Below are 20,589 nucleotides of genomic sequence, written 5' to 3' on the forward strand. Positions count from 1 at the left end.
GGAAAATTAAGCTAGTTATCTCATACTCGTCTGGATATTGTGTATGTTGTTAGTCTAGTGAGCCAATTCTTGTATTATCCTAGTGAAGATCATATGAACGCAGTGATTCAAATACTTCTTTGTATAGCAATTATAAAGACTAAATTTGAGTGATTATAGAGGTGTTGTGATATATATTTTGTAATTTAGGAAGATCTGATTTCTACCCTAAAATAGTGCATCTACTTAATGGTTTTCCTTAACCCTATCCTGTGTGTTCTTCAAATGAAAGTATGGAAATAAAGGAATATTTGTTTTCAATCAAGAAGTATATATACTATCTAAAGTATCTATACTTTGAAACCCCAGAATTCTCAAACCATCTTCTCATTATTTATTATTATAAGAACAGTAGAACCAAAATAAAATGATAATTACATTAATTTTCTAACAAGTTTGCAACATCAATGCTATTATCAATTCATTTCTTCGAACAACTTCCCTTCAATCTCCATCCTCGCATTTCTTTCCAAACTTCTAACAGCTATTTGGAACTAGAATCTTGTATTCCATAGCCTTTGTTATCATGTGTTTAGGTATTATTTTATATTCTTTGAACTTATTTGGAAATGCAGATGGCTGCGTGTTTTTAAAAAATCTAATTTTTTATTTTTAAATTTGATTTGTTAATATTAAAAATAAATATTCAAAACTTTTCAAAAACTCTTTCCAACCACAGTGCCAAGCACTGCTTGAAACAAAAACACTACATCAAATAACTCTGAGTTGTTGATCCTCTCATCATTGGTAGTATCACTTTCATTCCATAATACCCAACCCGAGTGTCTTTTTTTTATTTTTGTAGACTTTTGTATTGCCTCTTCATACCATTAACAGAATACTAAAGGAGGAGGGATTTATTGTGCACCTCCCACATTATATTTATTATTCATTAGAATAATATTGTTTTCTCTGACTTATTTTTTTTATTTTAATTTCATTCTTTAATATTATATTTATTAGGGATTAAATTTTATAATTTGTTTTAATTTATTTTTTTTGAGGTTATCTTACACTCATGACCTGAATCGCGGGTTTGATAGATTGGCTCAATTTTTTTTCTTTTTCTAATTAATTTTTTTTTCAATTTCATCTTTCAATATTGGGTTGATTGGAAATTAGACTTCATGATTTGTTTCGGTTTGCTCTCTATAAGATTATCCTCATCTCATGACTCAAGTCACAAGTTTGGCAGGTTAATCCTGGTTGACTCGAGTCATATCTTGTGTTCTTTTTTTAATTGATTTTTTTTAAAATCATCTTTCAGCACTAGGTTGATTGAGGATTGAGCTTCATAATTTATTTCAACTAGCTTTCTATTGGGTTATTTCAATCTCATAACTCAAGTTGCAGGTCTGATGATAGGTTAACCCGTGTTGACTCGGGTTATTTTTTAGGTCTTTTTTTAATTTATTTTTTTCAGTTTCATGCTTCAATAATGGGCATATTTGAAATTTAGCTTCGTAATTTATTTTGATTTACTTTCTCTTGGGTTATCATGATCTCATGACTTGATATGTGAATTGACGGGTTAACTCGAATCGATCCAATATGTTGTCATCTCAATGTTTATTAAAAAATCTCATATTAAATATTTATTATAAGTCAAACTATGTTTTGACCTGTCATTCGGGGTACCTTTTGATCTGTCAAAATGACAGACTCATATTGGACCGATTCTCAAACGGTTTAAATTTTTTTCCACCGGAAAAAACATTAATAATTAATATCTAAATATTTTTTTATATTAAAAAAATTTATTCAACCTATAACGTAGCGTGAGCCAAAACAATAACTAAAAATATTCAGAATTGTATGTCAGTCTATCAAAGTTTTATGCTTCTTTTAAATTATTTATCATCATTTGTTCTAATTTAAGATTTAGTAAAATATTATAAGAGATTTCCTTACATTTATTTGTTTCTTCGTCTATTTCATTTGTGCATCCTACGTGTTGACATAATACGTTGGTTAGTTACTGCGTTTTTTTTCAAATAAAAAACTATAATTAAGACAACATAATATCTATGAGTTAGTGCATTCTTACCTTCATTTTCCATATTTTACATTGCTTGTGTGGGAATGTTATTTATGTAGGGAGATTATCAATTTTGTTTTCTTATTTACGTTATTATGTACTTTTATGCCCAGCAAAAAAAACTTGAGTGGTTTGGTTGAATTCACTAATATAATCTATAACTAAAAGAGTTCAGTATTTTATTGTGAGTGAATTACTGTGAACTATAAATGCTTTCACTATAAATTGTACTATTTGATATTGTAGAGTAAATTACTGTAGACTATGAGTGATTTCACTGTGGATTGCAATATTTAGTGGGGCATGGTGAGGTTGCAGACCCTAGGCACCTGGCTGCAGACTCGCTCCCCTGGGTCTGCAAACCCCATAATGAAAAATAACAAATTTGTTTGGTGGGGCATGGTAAAGTTGCAGACCCCAGACGAGCGGGTCTGCAGACCCCCCCCCCCCCCCGCCCGGGTCTCTTCTGACCTGCCCCTAGGTTCTGCAGACCCCCTAGGGATTGGAGACCCGTTCGACTGGGTCTGTAGACCCTGCAGAAAAGAAAAATGAAAAAAATAATAACAATTATCATTACTATTATTATTATTATTATTATTATTATTATCGTTAATAGTTAATAATTTTTTCAAAAAAATTACTATAAAAACTTTGGCCAAACAAGTTTAATATTATTATTAATATGATAAATATTATTATTTGTATTCTAAATATTATGATCTTTATTATAATTAAAAGTATTAATATTAAGAATATTATTATTGTGATATAAATATTATGATTTTTATTATAATTAATATTAAAAATACCGTTATTTTTATTATAAATATTATAATTTTGATTATAATTAATATTATTCATATAATAATTAATAAATTTCTAAAAAATATTATAAATATTGAAAAGCAAAAATAGATTTGATTTGTAGGGTAAAATTAAGAACTAATATTACTATTATTGTTGTTGTTATAATCATTAGTAAATTTTAATTATTGTGGATTGTGAGTGCTTTCACTATGGATTGCACTGTTTAGGTTTGCTCTTTGCTAAAAGCATTGTGGATTGAAGCGATGTAATGGCAGAGTTGCCCTTGCCACAGAGAGTTGCAAAGATTGCAAGAGGAGCGGGGTTGTCTTTTTGGTTGAGGGGAAAATGGTCAGTTCGAGTTTGGGTGGGGCTGCAGACACCTGGCGCTAGCTGCCAAGCCCTACACGCTAGGGTCAGACTCGGGTGCCTGGCCGCAGCACCAGGTTGTAAACACCTGGCGTTGGGGCTGCCAAGCCCTTGGAGCTGTGGTTGCCAAGCCCTGGGCGATAGGGTCAGACCCACGCGCTTGGCTGCAGACCCAGGCAAGCGGGTCCCACCGCCTAGGGTGTGCAGACCCGAGGGCTTAGGGTCTGCAGAACCGCACGTTGGGTTCTGTGTTAGGATCCAATTCTCTTGGGTCCAGTGTCAGGACCCAAGGTTTTTGGGTTTTAGGTTTCTAAATATACTTATTTGTATTATAAATATTATTATTTTTATTATAATTAAAAGTATTGATATCAAAAATATTATTATTTGTCTTATAAATATTATTATTTTTGTTATAATTAATATTAATAATACTATTATTTGTATTATAAATATAATTATTTTTATTATAGTTAAAATCATTAATATAATACTTATTAAATTTTAAAAAAATATATTATTAATATTGAAAATAAAAATAGATTTCATTTGAAGGGTAAAATTAAAAATTATTATTATTATTATTATCATTAATAAATTTGGAAAAATATTATTGTTATTGAAGAAAAACCTTAAATTTGATTTGAATAAATTACAAACTATAAGAACTTGAGTCAGACGAGTTTAATATTATTTTTAATATTATAAATATTATTATATTTATTAATATTATTAAATTTAAAATAAATATTACTACTGTATAAAAAAACATAGAATTGATTTGAAGGGCACAATCAATTATTATTATTATTATTAACCTGGGTCAGGGATCCCTTTCCAGACCCAAGAAACTTGGGGCTAGAAAGGGGTGTCTCACACAAGTTGCTTGGATGTGGTATGAACACAGACCCAAATCCCTCGGGTTTTGCAGCCCTGCTTGACCCAAGACTATGTGTCCTGCGTAAGGACCCAATTCTCATGGATCCTGTGTCAGGACCTAAATCCCTTGGGTCAGTTCTCAGGACCTAAATGCATTGGGTCTTACAGCCCCACATGACCCAATACTATGGGTCCTGACGCCATGACCCAAGGCTAATGGGTCCTGCGTCCGGAACCAATGCGCTTGGGTGCAGCGTCCGGACCCAATGCGCTTGGGTCAGCCGTCTAATGAGTCCCGACGTCGGACCCAAAAGGATCGGGTCCTAACACCAAATCCATTAGCCTTGGGACTTGTAGCTGGACCTAAGCGAATTGGGTCCCCCATCAAGACCCAATTCTTTTGGGTCAGCCCAGGACCTAATTCTCTTAGGTCCGTCGTCTGGACCCAATTCTCTTGGGTGCTGCGCTAGGACCCAATTCTTTTGGGTTCGGTATCAGGACCTAAGCCTAATGGGTCCTGCGTCAGGACCCAATTCTCTTGAGTCTTAGATTCTTATGATATTTTTTATGATAACAAAAGGTGAGCCTGCGGCGTAGCGCGAGCCACCTAACTAGTATAATCTATGTCTTATCGTGGTGCGTGAAAAGACATACTGATAGTCAATGTTACATATGGATTGTTAAATCAAGAGCCACTCGATCTCTTACACCCATTGATAAAGGCAATGTTGTTCACCCCTAATTGACGAGGGAGACCAAGATTGCGTTATTCTCGAGTTCCTCCTTTCTCTCCTTCATCAAAGCTCTTATAATTTTCGTTGTTATTGGCTGATGTTATGGTTGGTGGAGAGGTGTTATGGACATCGCCGATCATGATGGAGATGTGTTGTTATGGATCACACAAGCGTGAAGGAGGGGAGAAAAGTTAGGTCGAGTGATGCTGAAAGGTGAAGAGGATGAGAAAGGAGAAGAAAGAATGAAGAAGGGCTTTTATGGTGGTGGTATCGCATGTGAAAAAAAGGCAAGGGAGAGTGAGGGAAAAAAAAAAGAAACTTTTGACTTGATGAAAACTTGTCAATTTGTTATGGAATAGCTCGTTTTATAGTTAAAAGCTTCATGCTAAGTCTATGTTGGTCTATAAAATTAGGAGACACATCAACCTAACTATTAAAATCAAATTTAATCAAAATATCACTAATTTGACAAAAACTCGCAAATGTAATTTTTTTTAATAAAGTCTTACACGCAACAACAAGTCAACAACAACATCCACACACAACTTAAAAATTCAAAACAACATCAACACACAAATCTCACATTTCAAAAACAACATCAACACATATTAAATTCTACATCAAGACCAAATCATTACGTCTTGGATAAATATTGTGATGTCGCGGTCACACAAATTAATTACTCTAGCTTAAACAAACAATATAGTGTAGAGCAAGCACGGGGTCAATCCCATGAGGAGGATCTAGTTTAGGTCTTTATGCTAGATGATTTAAAATTTAGGGGTTTGAGGTTATCTAAGCTATGATATGATAAATATAATAAAACAACAAACTAAATTAAATAAATCTGAAACTTATCAAGAGAAAAACATTGGTCTCGAGTAAACGTCCATCTGTTAAAATCAAAACTTATCACTGAAATGATATGACAATTTATATTCTGAATATCTATATTTCCTTAACATTAGTCAGTTAATCGATTCGCAGTATAACTAACCCTAACCATTAAATAACCACATTGTCCACACTAGTAATTTAATTCAGTGGCAGCCTTAAAAACTAGATAGGTTGATAAATCTAGACAACATAATTATCTGCAGTATATGTTTGATTTAATTGAGCATTTTCCCTAAGATTAATAACATAGATCCACCATAATTATTAAACCTAGTCGCTTCACAAGTTCAAATATCACAACTCCAATTTTGATAGCAAACTTAGAAGAAGATTGGTTTAGAGTAATAATTTAGAGTTCGCTCTTGCAATCAAACTAAACAATCATAGGAAATAAGCATAGAAAAACATTCATATTCATCATATAAACCGAAAAGAAAAGACAGAAAAGAAAAGACAGAATAGATCTCACAGTTTTTGAAATCTGAAGGTTTTTGTATCCTTTTACCAAGAAAAATAACTTAGCCTTGCATGTCTATTGAAAAACTAATTAATAGAACATATGAGAGCATAATTTCAGGTATATAAGAAAAAGGTGGAGTTTTTCTTTTTCTTTCTGACTGCCTCCCCCTTTTATTTCTCCTTTTTTTTTTTTGATAGAAAACCCTAATCCCCGCATCCATCTAATCCGTTTGTATCCTCCTAAAAAAAAAATAGTCCTTTTCAAAGTGAACAATCTATATTTAAGTAAGTTTGACGTGTTTCTTCACAAAACTTGTTTGCTGACATAATTTATAGATTGTTTTAGAAAAATCATATATATTTCATATGAGCTCTTTTTCTGCTTCCATTTGGTAGTATGATAGGTCTTTGAGTTTAAAATCCAAAAAAAATTGAGTTTGCATCAAATAGACTTCTCTAACTCAAGATATTCAAGTCGAAATGGTCGAAGGTCAAAATTGGCAAAATGCAAGACTTGTCTTTGAAGGCTGCGATTTCCATCCCCTTTCTTTTTTTATTTTTCTTTCCATATATGTATAGAAAGGTATGGATGTTAGAATCACTTGATTTTGACCTCTACAACTCAAGTTCTAGATAAAACATCGATCAGAGGTCAAATTTGTCAATATTCAACACGAGTTGGAACATGGTTTGAATTTTATCTTCAATTTACTCCTTTTTGAATCTCACATCCAAAACTGCCTTCAAAATATAAAACAAAGATTATCAAGGAATTTTTATATATAAAACATAAACAAAATACTAGGTAAATATGGGTAAAACTATCGAATAATATGGTTACATCAAATACCCTCACACATAGCTCTTGCTCGTCCTCAGGAAAGAAGAGATAAAATCAAACTTAAGGAATTTCAAAGCGTAAATAAATAAATAAATAAAATAACTATGACTAATCTCTTAATCTTCCGTCAATGTCCAAGAGTACAAGCATTATAAACAAGAATACAATAAAAAAGGATAAAAACATAAATTTTCAGGATTTTATTTACATGCAAACTTCAAAACTCAATTAATTGTTGGGATTTAAATGAAATCCATGTCATGTCAAAGTGATAGGTCCTCTCATTTATATACACTCCAACACTCACGTGTTTAGGGCTTACATGTTTAAATCTCTCTAATTCAATCAATGAAAATGTTCTACCATAAGCTTGTTCTTCAATCTCATCTCCATTACTAAAATATTACAAGCTATACATGAATTAAAAAGTCTTACTTTTCAGTTGTACTGGGGCTAAGGTTAAGGTGAAGTAAAAGAAATGAAAAGAAAAGACTAAAATCAAAGGAAGTAGAGCATTCTATAAAAATTGAATTTTAAAACATGATATATCATCAAAGCACACAAATTCACCATCTTTAAGCACTAATACTTAACTTCTTTTCATTTCAAGGTCCATCAACATAAAGCTTTCAGAACACCATGGAACAACTTTTCTTTTTCTTTTTCTTTTCGAATGGTTTATCTTTGGTGACTTTGCCCATTCTTTTCATCAAGTATCACTTTTTTTTCATATAATTTACAACCATAATCTCATGAGATATCAACAAGTATATACTATACTAATCCTTGGCCAGGGGAAAAGGAAAACATATAAAAAATTGAGGCTTACAACATGGGTAAAGCAAAGAAAAGATGTACAAGCTCAAAAGAGCTCATTAAAGATAATATGTTTTGGGTTAGCTTTTTAGCTCAAGTGGTTAAAATCCCTAGTACCTTTATCATCTTCATGTACATATATAATGTGAATATAATCTCAACAAGATATGAAGCAAGTTCTAAAGATATATATCTTTCAAAGAATGCACAATCAAAGAATGCAATGTTGAAGGCTCAAAAACTTACGTTAGTGCAACACTATTAAGTCAACATGGCATATTTTCAGAGTCAATCTTTAAACTAATTAAACTTTAAAACTTACATACACGCTCATTCATTCAATTTATATTTTTATCTATTTTAATTAATTCTCCAACATAATACTCATATTCTCATAAATCAATGGGGGTTCAAGAGATAAAATGTAATACTTAAGGTGAAAAAAACATAAATATTTTTTTTGACATAGAAACAACAAAGAAAAAAGAAAACAAAAACTCTCCAAATACCCCCACACTTTAAACACAACATTGTCCTCAATGTTAAAATAAAAGAAAAGGAATATAAGAGAATGACAAACATAAAGTTAAATGTAAAAAATAAAAGATAAGGGAAAAGGAAAGCAAATCTGAATTATTATTTTTTTTTGGGTTGCCTCCTAATAAGCACTTTTATTTTATGTCATTGACTTGACACATCGCATGCTCAGGTCTCATAGATTGGTTCAACTAACTCCACCAAAGCAGTGAGTTCTATCATCCAACCTTCATAGAAAGTTTTCAATTGATGTTCATTGACTTTGAGCACTTTTTTTCTTTCTAAACTTGTAATCTCAACTGCACCATAAGAAAAAACATTAGAAACAACAAAAGGTCCAATCCAATGAGAGCGCAACTTTCCAGGAAAAAGTTTCAAGTGTGTTGTTAATATATTTTATAGTAGAAGAAAAATTTTAATTGTGTGAGATTTGTCTCGATATGACCCGATCAACTTTGCAGGTACAGAAGCACCTTGGACGACAGGTAAAAACATAGTTTGACTCAGAATAAATATTCAAAATGATATTTTTTATATATAAATATTGAGACAACAACATATTGGATCGATTATGATCAAACTAGGTTATAATTGATTGATGAGGATCAACCTAAGTTAACATGTCAATCCATGTGTCAGGTCATGAGACTATAAAAATCTCATAGAAATCAAATCAAAATAAATTATGCAGTCTAATATTCAATAAATGCTAAGTTTAAGGATAAGGTTTTAAAAAATAACAAAAAAAATGACATGAGTCAACCCATGTTAATTTGACAAACTCGCAACTCAGGTCATGAGATTGAGATAACCCAATAGAAAAAAAAATCAAATAAATTATGAATCATAATTCTCAATCAACCTAGTATTGAAAGATAAAATTGAAAAACAAAATCGATTAAAAAATAAAAAAAAAACCAACTCGAGTTAACTCGGGTTAATCCGTCAAACCCGTGACATGAGTTTGGGATAACCTCATAAAAATTATATTAAAAATTTTATGAAGCTCAAACCCTAATAAATCTAATGTTGAATGATAGAAATAAAACTAAAAAATCAATTAAAAATGACACAAAAAAACAACTGAAGTTAACTCACCAAACTCGTGACCTAATTCATGAATTGGGTATAACCTCATAAAAAACCAAAATAAATTAGAAAACTTAATTCTCAATCAACCCAATTCTGAAGGATGAAATTAAGGGAAAAAATCAATTAGAAAAAAAAAAAACTAAAGTCAACTGAGTTAACCCGTGAAACTTGTAGTCTGAGTCATAAGACTATGATAACCTCATAAAAAATAAGTTAAAAAATTATGAAGTTCAATACCAAATCTAATATTGAAGGATAGATTGAAATTGAAAAATCAATTAAAAAAGACAGAAAAAAACTGAAGTTAACTCGTCAAACTCTTGATCCAATTCATGAATTGGGGATAACCTCATAAAAAACCGAAATAAATTACAAAACTTAATTCTCAATCAATCTAATTCTTAATGATGAAATTAAGGGAAAAAATCAATTAGAAAAAAAAACTAAAATCAACTGAGTTAACTCGTGAAACTTGCAGTTTAGGTCATAAGACTGTAATAATCTCATAAAAAAATAAATTAAAAAATTTATGAAGTTCATTACATATAAATCTAATTTTATAGAATGTAATTGAATTTGAAAATAATAAAAAATATAGTTTGTAGAAAAAAAAACAAAACACTATTTTAGTGAATAATGTTATGTGAAGAGAAGTTTACTGAAACTCTTTTCCCTTTAAGGTTTTTAATTTTAATTTTAACTGAATAACTTGTTATCATGAGTAAAATATTATTAATTATATAAATAATATAATATAAAATATTATTTATAAAAAAAAAAAAAAAGCAAAATATAATCACGCTTGAATGTTCATCGAGTAATTTTCTATTTTAATATATGTCAAAAGTTTTATTCATGGGATAGAAGGAATCAAATAAAATACCTTAATTGTGGTTTTTATTCTTATATCCTTTACACGAAAAACTAGATTAAAATTTTATTATTCATACATTTTGAGATTGTAATTAAAAGGGTTTTTGTTTTTAATATTTTGTATTTAAAATTATATTAAAATAGTTTTTTTAGATTTTTAATATGATTAAAAAAACAACGAGCTATCGAACTTCCATATGGGGAAAGTCCACGCATCGTCGTTACATTAAAAAGAAGAGGAGGAGCCAAAGTTAGGGTTTTGATGCAAGAAATTAGGGTTTCTAACTTTTCATGAATGGTTAGACTTTGAAGAGGAGGATTGTTGAGAGAAGAAAGGAAACCCAACATCAACAAAAAACGGTATACCCAAAAACACCACAACAAACCCAAGAATCTCGACAACATCCCTCACCCGCAAAAGCACCTGCAAGAAGCAGAAATTCAACCTTTTCAAACCCTAAAATACACCACCACCTCCACCTCGGCCTCTTCTTGGAAGCAGAACCACCGCGACGGCACCGTGGCGTCGAACGATTCTTCCAGTCTTAATCACGTACAGCCGGTCCCACAGAATGAGAACAAGTCAGCACTACCCGGGTACGTGAGATTTGATGATGGTAGTAAAGTAAAAATCAACTTGAATTCAAGGTCAAAATCTGAAATTAAACAGCTAAAGAGGAAATTAGCAAGTGAACTTCATCAAGTTAGAAGCTTGAAAAAGAAACTTGAATCTAAAGAAAAGTTTACAACTTCTTATAATGATAATCATAATAATAGAATAGGTAATAGCGGTGGTGGAGGCGGTGGTAACAGAATTGGAACTCTTGCTAGGGTTAATTCTGAAGTTAGTTATGTGGGACCCACCAATTCGCGGCTGTTGGATGGTGATGAGAAGAAGAAAACCCAGATGAATTCGAACAAGAAGTTGAAACAGTCTGGCGGTGGAGGGAAGGACGGTGGTGCGGGAAAGGGGGTGGTGGTGGAGTTTAGCAAGGATTTGGTTATAGGGTGTGGGGAGCTGTTAGGGAAGTTGATGAAACATCAATATGGGTGGGTGTTTAATGAGCCAGTGGATGCAAAGAAGTTGAAGCTGCATGATTATTATAAGATTATTAAGCATCCCATGGACTTAGGGACTGTGAAGAGTAGGTTGAGTAAGAATTGGTACAAGTCTCCAAAGGAGTTTGCTGAGGATGTTAGGTTGACGTTTAATAATGCTATGAAGTATAATGAGAAAGGGCAGGATGTGCATGCTATGGCGGATAAGTTGTTGAAGATTTTTGAGGAGAATTGGGCTAATTTTAAGGCCAAAACTAATTTTGATAAGAGGGGGGAGATGGGATTTGATGCTAGCTTGCCAACACCTGCTTTGAAGAGAGCTCCAGGTCCTCGTGCTTCGTCTCCTGCTCACGGTCCTGCTTCAAAGAGAGTTCCAGGTCCTCGTGCTTCATCCCCCACCTCTGGTCCTGCTTCTGCTTCTGCCCGTGCTCCCAGTCCTGCTTCTTTTCCACAGACAATGCCTTTAGAGACAAAAACTTTGGATAGGACAGATTCTTTGACGGAGCTTGTACATTCGAAGATGAAAGCTGCAAAAACTGTTGCCAATCAAGGCAGGACATCAGTGTTGAATAAGCCTAAGAAGAATGAAACTGTCAGAGGCGTGATGACATACGAGGAGAAGCAGAAATTGAGTATACACCTGCAGAGTTTGCCTTCAGAGAAACTAGAATCAGTTGTCCAGATTATTAGGAAGAGGAATCCTGGGCTTTTCCAACAAGAAGATGAGATTGAAGTGGATATTGATAGTTTTGATAATGAAACACTTTGGGAACTTCATGGTTATGTAACCAATTACCAGAAGAGTATGGGCAAGAATGAGAGAGAAGCTGAAGTTGCTCTTCAAGGGAGAGAAGAAGCTGGCCATAAAATGCTTGGGACTGTAAGACCATAATTCTTATTAGCTCCAATCTCTAGCTGAATTTCCTTCATGAAAGTCAGGCTGACCAATACATTATCCTTCTCTCTGTCTGTGTAGAATATGACATCTGCTACTGCAGAGGCACCAAAAGAACTTGGATCGGGTAATAATCATCTTGAATTCCTTAGGATTTGTGTTGCCCACATTCAGGCTCTTTTGCTGGATCTTTATGGCATTCTAATTGTTATGCACTGATTTCTAATCCTGTTGGTTTGAAGCAGTACAAATGACTGTTTCTGCATCTTCTCCTGTTAAAGATCATAGGCAGGGCCATAGTATGAGCAGATCAAGTAGTTCAAGCAGTTCTGGCAGTGATTCCAGATCCTCTTCAAGTGGTAATTGAAACTCAACTAATGTACCTTGAGCATGTACAATTTTCTGGCAATGATGGTGCCAATTAAGACATTAAATGGATTTATTAATTCATTCCAATACCTTATGTGCAGGCTCTGATAGTGATTCAGGATCTGGGTCAGATGCAGCTCAATGACATAGGAGTTAGTAGATTCAAGGTAGGGGCGTCATCCTTGGTTAGAATCTAACCATCTCTTGTTTCTCTATCATCCATGGTAATACAAAAATTGCCATTCAACGTTTACAATATTGGACATTTACCTGTCAAAGTGATCATTATTGAAGCTTTAACCACTCTTTAATTCTCTCTTTCTTTTTTCTTGAACCATATATATGGTTTTAAGGTTATGGCAGTATGCTATGGAATTTTGTGATATCTGTGATTTCAGTAGTTGAATGATACTGTGAGTGCATAATAGCTCAATGGAAGCTAAGTTTGGTTTAGATGCTGGTGGTTGGGCGATTTATGACATGCCATTTGTTCTGGAAAAGTACTTACTCATATAGTGTAGGGCTGCAATGGCTATGCTTTTGGTAACCAGAGGTTACTAAGGTTCAAAGTGTTGAAAACGTTGCCTATAATCATTATTCAATGTCTTTGAAGTGCCAAAAGATAATTTTAGAAGCTGGCTGACTTGCATTGCTCAAGGCATCAGATTAATGATGAAGCCTTTTTTTTCCTTTTTTTTTTTTTTTGTATGAGTGGTATTTTTTCCAATCATGTCTTGTAAACTGTTCCGTGTAGCCTATGAATCTTCTGGAGTAACCACATTTTCCACTTTTCAGTGGCCATACATAATCAAATGCTTTCTTTTATGTTTTCCAGAGTTCCCTTTTTAAGTGTTTCTGTAGGATTTCATCTCAGATCATTCACCATTTTTTGGTGATATTTCCGACATTGCTCCTGATTGTTATTCATTATGAGATAGATTTGTGGCTTTTGGATACTAATGATGTCTTTGATCATTTATTTTATCCTTCTAGGGGCGTCTATTGTTGGAATAATGATTTTTTGAAACTAACAATTGCATGTTATTTATTTATTAAAGGGTTTAGGTGTGCTTTCACATACTATATTGTAGTACAAGTTCACTTCTTGCTAACACTGAATGCGTACAGTGAATTTTGTTGCAAATTCCTGTGTGATTGTGACATGGTTTAATTCTTGTTAGGTATGCAAATTTTGCCTCCTAAAATTGCTACCTACAGTTTTATAACTGAACTCTGATTTTTTTTCTTGTGGAAATTATTTTCTAAATCAACTCTGCAACTTACCAATCATCAGAGAAAAAGTTCTGAAAATAAAAATAAACATAAAATGTTTGGAAGTGTACTCTGGCTTATCGATTTATAGCACTGCCTTTTGGTTGAGCTGCTTTGGATGGAAGTACTCTGTTGCATTCTGCTGAGTGTGTGTGTGTGTTCACGAGTGTACTTCTGTTGGAGTATAGAAACTAGTGAGTTTGAACGTTTTTAGATGGAGCTGGCAACCTAGATTGAAATACTATAGCAAGCTACTGAGAAAATACATGATTTCAGAAAGGATTAGGGTAGCTACTTTTAGCAATCCTGTGCTCTGGTTGTTGTGGTGGAGTGGCCTCCTAGAACTGTTTACTGGATAATTTAGAATGGCGTCTTTTTTTTCTTCCTTCTTTTCCTTCCCTTTTTGTTTTGCAAGGTTGTTTTGTGTTTCCCTGTATGAATTCCTAGGAACGGCATTTTTGCTCGAACTGCACTAAATGCATGGTGGCCGGAGGGCCAAGATTGCGCAGGAACATTATTGTACAACTATAACTTTTGACACCTATGGAACATCCTTGGATTGATATAGTACTTATTTTTGCTGCAGCTGATCCGCAGATTTAAGTTGGTCTGTATGCTCCTTTGGAACATACCTGACAATTCTTGGGATGCTGATTTTGCCTGGGAGAATCCAAGTTTCACCTTCGGTTGATTCTATATGAAGTGAAATGTCTTTATCTTCGCAGTAAAACGCTCAATGCTGGGGGTCTTACCGTACTTTTGTAGGCGTGTGATCATTCAGGGCGAAAAACATATCCTCTATGACAGCATGATTTTTACTTGTAATGGAATGGTCTGGTGAAATTGAAGTAAAAAAAGGGTCGGAAGCACTAGTTTCTTAGTCTTGTAGTGATTGCCAAATGTTATTTTCTTGACAATGGCCACGATTACTCTCGAACATTAATAAATTTGGAACAAATCAAAAATACCCAGCGTGGAGAAAGGGTGGTGGAGATCTATCCAAACCGCCGTCAATTTGGGCATATACCCTGATTTATAAGAATATCATCTTCCATGGGACGTTAACAATGGCCATACGCATTTAACACAAACTAAAAAAATCTTATTCTCTCCCGGGTACCAAACACCTCCTATAAAAGTCACAGGGTATTATTGATAAAAATTAAATTTATGAGCCTCTTCTACCCGAAAAAGCTAAAGCCGGTGCTGCCGGCAGCTGCAAAGACAACACTGAAAAAATGCAAAGTTCGCATGTGTTTGACTCAAGCAAATAACCGCCGGCCAAAAATCAGTACTAAAATTACTGGGTGGCAAACTTGATTCCCTTCTCAATAGATGATTTGAGCTCAGGCTTCAACTTTTCTAAACCTTCCTTCTCAAAGTCAGAGAGAGGACCTAACCCTAGAACTTCCTCCACGCCATTCTTTCCAAGCCTCACCTGCAAATACAAAAGGATTCACAGGCTTACTATCTCACAACAACCCTGGCAAGCATACAAAATTCAAAATACAAAACTTCCATCACAAAAATGCAAGAGTACAACAAATGCACTAGAAGAACACCAAATGCCAGAGTGCTGCATCTGCAAAAGGTGCAGAGCATCTTGTATCCTTTACAATGTAACGCACCCTTTGTCATCAGATATACAAAGGACCTGCTAAAAACAATAGATCTAACAAGTTCACTTTTCTTTTTCATTTGGCAGAGAGTGATAGCTTTGTCATAAAATTAGTGTAACTGAGATGAGGATGCTATGATCAGCACATCGAGACTATGACCAAATTAATAAGTGCATCTGCAGAGAGGTGATGAAATTATGGAAAGGTCATAAAAATGGTTCAATCATGTTCAACATGAAGCGAGAAGACATACATGGATGCACTAGTGAGGAATAGTGATCAGATTGAAGTACTGGAGGTGAAGGGGAAGACAAACCAAAATGACATGAATTAAACCAGTATCTTTTAGCATGACAACATCATTTAGAAGCTCAACCCAACATAACATTGACAGGATAAGACAGAACCGAGTAGCTAACCACAACTCAGGTATTTCATTCTTGGGGCTTAAAAGAATAAAATTCAATTAAGATCCTTTTTCTTTTCCAACCAAGTAAACAGGACAGCTCAGAGGAGACTCCTAAACATACAAATCTGTAATTTGAACTAATATATTGTGAAAATAGCATGAATCAGCTAGGGATGGTACTCTAAACTTGTAAACAATATGCAATTAAGTAAATTATTAGAATGAATCCCAATCAAAGAGATATTTTCGATCGACATAATAAAACAAAGAGCTTTTATGTTCAATCAAGGAAAGTTGATAAAATTACCCTGGATGCGAAGAAAGGTAGTTCAGTGACAGTTGATTGCACAAATGAACATTCAATCACATCTGGAACACCATTGAGCCCCTTCAAGCAAGCATCAGCAAAAATGGCTCCTGCATAGCTGCAAATGGCCAATCAAATTAGTTAAAAGAAACAGTTTTTCTTTTATAACTAAGCTGGCTCAATGACATGAAGAGACTTGTAAAAGGGTAAAGAATGAGTTACACATTGTTTTTCTAACCATGATTTATACGGGAAGGGAAAAAAAATTAAAGCTGACAGGTAAAAATAATCCTCCATAAAAATCAATAACACAAGAAATTTATTTCCTAGTCAACATAGCATGAAAACTTTTGTAGGCACCAGACTTTCATAATGAAAAGCAAATATAGTGTGCCCATAGACAAGGATCCAAATTATATTCATGATTATAAATATGTTCAGGACATAAACTTACGCCATTGACAAAGTTGCAGAGCCCTTTCCAGCCTTTGCTTCCACAACTTCTGTCCCACCATCTTGAGTTCTCTTTGTAAGAGCAGTAATCACTTCATCTGATAAATTGGCTTTTGGTGTGGCCTATAAAATAAATCAAATAAGTAAAACAGAATTAGAAAGGTTGATCTCGAACAATCAGACAAGAATTTGCATACAAACAATATTAGCATTCGCCAGATACAGAGTATTTAGGAGAGAACAGGGGGAAGGGAGTGAATAAATACTTGTGAAAATAGTGGGAGAATGGTTATGCCTGCATGACCACCAACAACTGGTACATTAACCTCTGTGAACCAAAGCAAAACACCAAAGGCAGTATGAGAAATCCACACGTGAGGTATTCAAAATGTTCAAATAACTCCCCTATGCTCATAAGATATTATTGAGTCAAAAAGTTCTAAAACACAAAACTGCACAGTAAAAGACCAGAGAAACTTGCTAATATAAGAATTCCATCTACTGAAGCTAAGCTCTTCTTTTTCACCAAAACAAAAGGTTTAGTAGGTTAAATCACTATAAACTTTGCTTTCAACTTGGCTTTCTGTAGGGAAACATAGGTGGAGAAAAAATAAGGACAAGTTTCTTGTAAATGAGTAACTGGACAAACCTGCAACTGGCACCATGGCCTTTCCAGCATAGAAAGTTTTGGCCCTAACAACATCAAGGGTAGTCACACCAAACAACCTTTTCGGGTCATAGGTTCCTGCTTTCTTAAAAACCTCAGCGGCAATAGGAACTGTTGAGTTCACTGGGTTGCTGATCATATTAACAAGTGCCTAATACAACAAATTCAAACACAAGATTTGTAAGCTAACATGAAATCAAAACAAAACCATAAAGAAAAATAACCCTGAATGCATGTTTGATTGACTTTGAAAATACAAATGACTCTATTGGGCTCCAAATACAACTGCTGCAGGAGCTATATAAACCAAATTATAGCAGAGTTAAGAACTAACCATTAAAGTTAACTCAGACATACAAACATGAATTAATAGAACTGTTTACAGAAAAGAAGCTTGTTACTCACATTAGGGCAGTGCTTAGCAATTGCTTCACAGAGACCCTTTACAATCCCAGCATTGATGTTGAAGAGATCATCACGGGTCATTCCAGGTTTCCTTGGCACACCAGCTGGAATGATTACAACATCTGCTCCCTCCAAGGCTTTCCCCAATTCAGCATCACTTGCATACCCAACAACCTAAACACAAATAAACAAGCAAGCGAACAAACACCTAAAGTTAATGACAAGTTAATCTTTAAACCGAGTAGTAGTAGTAGTAGTAGTGGTAGTGGGGTGGTAGTAATCAAAGCAGAAACATTTAGTGCAATTAAATCAACAACAGCATTATAAAACGGATGGATTCAGTTCCAGAGAGACCAAAAACAAAAAGGAATTAACAGGACGAATCAAATATGGATCTGTTTAATTTACATATTGATATAATAAAATATACTAAAAAAGCAAGCATCTGCACAAAAAGAGGAAAATAAAAGTGAAAGCATGTATCTTTTATATAGGTAGGGGATATAAACCTCAGATCTGGTGTTGATGTGGCTGACATCGGCAGCGACACCGGGAGTGTTAGCGATATCGTAGAGAGCGAGGTTGGAGACGAGAGGATTGAGTTTCATGAGAAGAGAGAGTGACTGACCGATTCCTCCGGCAGCACCGAGGACGGCGACCTTGCGTTCGGGGACGGCCTCAGAGGCGTAGCCACGGCGGAGGACGTGGGAAGATGGGGAGGTGGTTAGGGATTTGATGGACCTCAACATTGAATTCCTCATTTTTTTTAAGTTTTCGAGAGAGAGGAAATGGAGATGGAGGAACGATCGAGGGTTTTGGGGTTTGGAGGAGGAAATGCGAGTTAGTTTTGATGGTAACCTCTAAGTCGAGGGTGAGAGGGATCTTAAGGCAGTGTTTTGAATTTATTTTTTGAATTAAATTTAAAAAAAAAACTTTAAAAAATAAATTATACAACAGTAACAAACACCTTTTAAAACTCTTTATTTATTCCACCAACCCATTTATTTAATACATTTATTTCTTTAGTTTAGTTTAGTTTGATTTAATTAAAAATCATAAAATATCTCTTTAACCCTTACGTGTGGTGAGTAATTTATGTGGGTATTTTTCTAATAATAAAAAAAAAAAAAAAAAAAGTGTGCCAAAAGAATATTCTTCTATTCTACACCACAAATAATAAAACTTTCTTCTTTTTTAAAAGTTTTCCGTTGCAGAATTGGTCCCTTGTGATATTCCGTCTAATTACACAAAAGTCACATTGTCTCTCCACATGAAGTTTATTGGAGTTTGATATAGAATTTCAATATGTCCCAAAATACTATATGGGAGGCTAAATCTATGAACAAGATTTAAATATTGATTTGGTTTTTCATATGCTTTAAAGTTCATTGAAATGCATTTTAGAGGGTGTTTTTTAGTGTGGTAACGGTTGTTTTTTTAAGTGATTTTTGCTCGGAAATACATCAAAATAACTTTTTTTTATTTTTAAAAAATTATTTTTAACATCAACACATCAAAACAATCTGAAAACATAAAAAAAATTACAAAAACAAACAAACTCTTAAACTTAGAAAAAAAAATGGGTTTCTTAGGACTTAAAGATTGTCTCGAGTTGTTTTACATGAAGAAAAATGGATGTAAAACACAGGTTTTTGGGTAATTAGTCGTCACAAGCGCACATCTCTTGTTATCCTATTAGATAACATGTCATCCGCTTTCATCATTTTTCCCCTTAGATATTTTCACAGGAATCACAACTCATGTAAAAATAGAGGCCTGACTGCCACATGAACCTTGAACGAGCTAAACTTGTTCTCTTTGCTTTTTTAATATTTAATATTAATCTATTATTTTTTATGTTTGGATAAAAATTTAAAGTATCAAGTTATGGCTATTTATTTTTTTTTTTATCTAAAAGAAATATGATCAAAATTCATCTTTTGAATTCAAAAATCAAGACAAGCTACATGCATTATACATTTGAGACAATGAGAACAACATGTACTTTTTTTAATTTAAATTACCATATGAAAAAAAGGTGTAATAAATACATCAAATAAATTATACAAGACAATTTTGAAGGAGATGTTGCATCATTTATCTCTTGAGCTGGAAGTTTTTTACAAAATATTTTTTATATGAAAATATATGAAAATTATTTTTATTTTTTTATATCATCACGTTAAAACAATAAAAAAACATTAAAAAGAATTAATTAAAAGTAAAAAAAATTCAAAAAAATTTAAAAACACGGTTGAACCTTAATGTCAAAGGGGCTTTTATCTTTTCTAATTTTTAGATTTCTTCTCAATGTTCATTGTTTAGAAAAGCAAATGCATTATGCATTTACTTTAAAAAAATATATTAAGAGATAAATAATAAAATTTTATTTTTTAAATGGTCTTGTGAAAATGCGAAACAAATAAGTATACTAGGTTTATGAAGAAAGAGTGGTTAGTGTGTAATATCTTCCTTCTTTTTATGTCTTAACTACAATGAATTTCATATCTTTTATTCTCAATCATATTGCAATAACCAAATGACAATAATTAATAAAAGGGTAAACTACACGTAACTACACCTATAAATCCAAGCTTATTTCTCAATTATAATTAATTTTTAATAGTTTTTGATCGATTAAATTAATAAAAAAGGTACAATATTAAAATGAGAAAATAAAATATCAAGTTTAGCAAAATAAAAATACTTGATAATTATAAATAAAACTAAAAGATATGAGGAATTTATTATTCTCT

At 33.3% G+C, this 20,589-nt stretch overlaps 2 protein-coding genes across 5 annotated transcripts; one reads left to right on the forward strand and one right to left on the reverse strand.

Annotated features, from left to right (window-relative positions):
* Positions 1 to 10,559: 10,559 nt before the first annotated feature.
* LOC7487584 (transcription factor GTE4) lies at positions 10,560 to 14,853 on the forward strand. Of its 4 annotated transcripts, none has more exons than XR_002982351.2 (5): positions 10,560 to 12,317; positions 12,414 to 12,459; positions 12,578 to 12,691; positions 12,803 to 12,925; positions 14,560 to 14,853. XR_002982351.2 is itself a non-coding variant. In XM_024602984.2 (5 exons), the coding sequence occupies exons 1-4, from the start codon at positions 11,286 to 11,288 to the stop codon at positions 12,844 to 12,846; spliced, it is 1,236 nt and encodes a 411-aa protein (XP_024458752.1). In that variant the 5' UTR covers positions 10,560 to 11,285; the 3' UTR covers positions 12,847 to 12,886; positions 14,560 to 14,853. The 4 variants fall into 4 exon arrangements, 3 of the variants coding, with proteins under 3 accessions (XP_024458752.1, XP_024458757.1, XP_024458750.1); XM_024602984.2 differs by having other exon boundaries at positions 12,803 to 12,886; XM_024602989.2 differs by having other exon boundaries at positions 12,614 to 12,691; positions 12,803 to 12,868.
* A 200-nt stretch (positions 14,854 to 15,053) lies between these two features.
* LOC7456259 (malate dehydrogenase, mitochondrial) lies at positions 15,054 to 18,700 on the reverse strand. Its single transcript, XM_002300384.4, has 7 exons — positions 18,343 to 18,700; positions 17,834 to 18,007; positions 17,411 to 17,579; positions 17,028 to 17,089; positions 16,763 to 16,884; positions 16,309 to 16,426; positions 15,054 to 15,411 (listed from the first exon to the last, which is right to left on the reverse strand). Exons 1-7 carry the CDS (start codon positions 18,592 to 18,594, stop codon positions 15,274 to 15,276), a joined length of 1,035 nt encoding a protein of 344 aa, XP_002300420.2. The 5' UTR covers positions 18,595 to 18,700; the 3' UTR covers positions 15,054 to 15,273.
* Between the last annotated feature and the right edge of the window lie 1,889 nt (positions 18,701 to 20,589).

The sequence above is a fragment of the Populus trichocarpa genome, chromosome 1, assembly GCF_000002775.5.
Source record: "Populus trichocarpa isolate Nisqually-1 chromosome 1, P.trichocarpa_v4.1, whole genome shotgun sequence".
Taxonomy (NCBI): Eukaryota; Viridiplantae; Streptophyta; class Magnoliopsida; order Malpighiales; family Salicaceae; genus Populus; species Populus trichocarpa.

Bases quoted from the DNA above. Each gene is read 5' to 3' on its own strand.
- LOC7487584 (XM_024602984.2), top strand. From the start codon at position 11,286: ATGAATTCGAACAAGAAGTTGAAACAGTCTGGCGGTGGAGGGAAGGAC. The intron at 12,318-12,413 runs GTAAGACCATAA...CTGTCTGTGTAG, and splicing joins GCCATAAAATGCTTGGGACT to AATATGACATCTGCTACTGC. The intron at 12,692-12,802 runs GTAATTGAAACT...CCTTATGTGCAG, and splicing joins TTCCAGATCCTCTTCAAGTG to GCTCTGATAGTGATTCAGGA.
- LOC7456259 (XM_002300384.4), bottom strand. From the start codon at position 18,594: ATGAGGAATTCAATGTTGAGGTCCATCAAATCCCTAACCACCTCCCCA. The intron at 18,008-18,342 runs GTTTATATCCCC...ATTTGTGTTTAG, and splicing joins ACATCAACACCAGATCTGAG to GTTGTTGGGTATGCAAGTGA. The intron at 17,580-17,833 runs GTGAGTAACAAG...TTGTTGTATTAG, and splicing joins TTGCTAAGCACTGCCCTAAT to GCACTTGTTAATATGATCAG.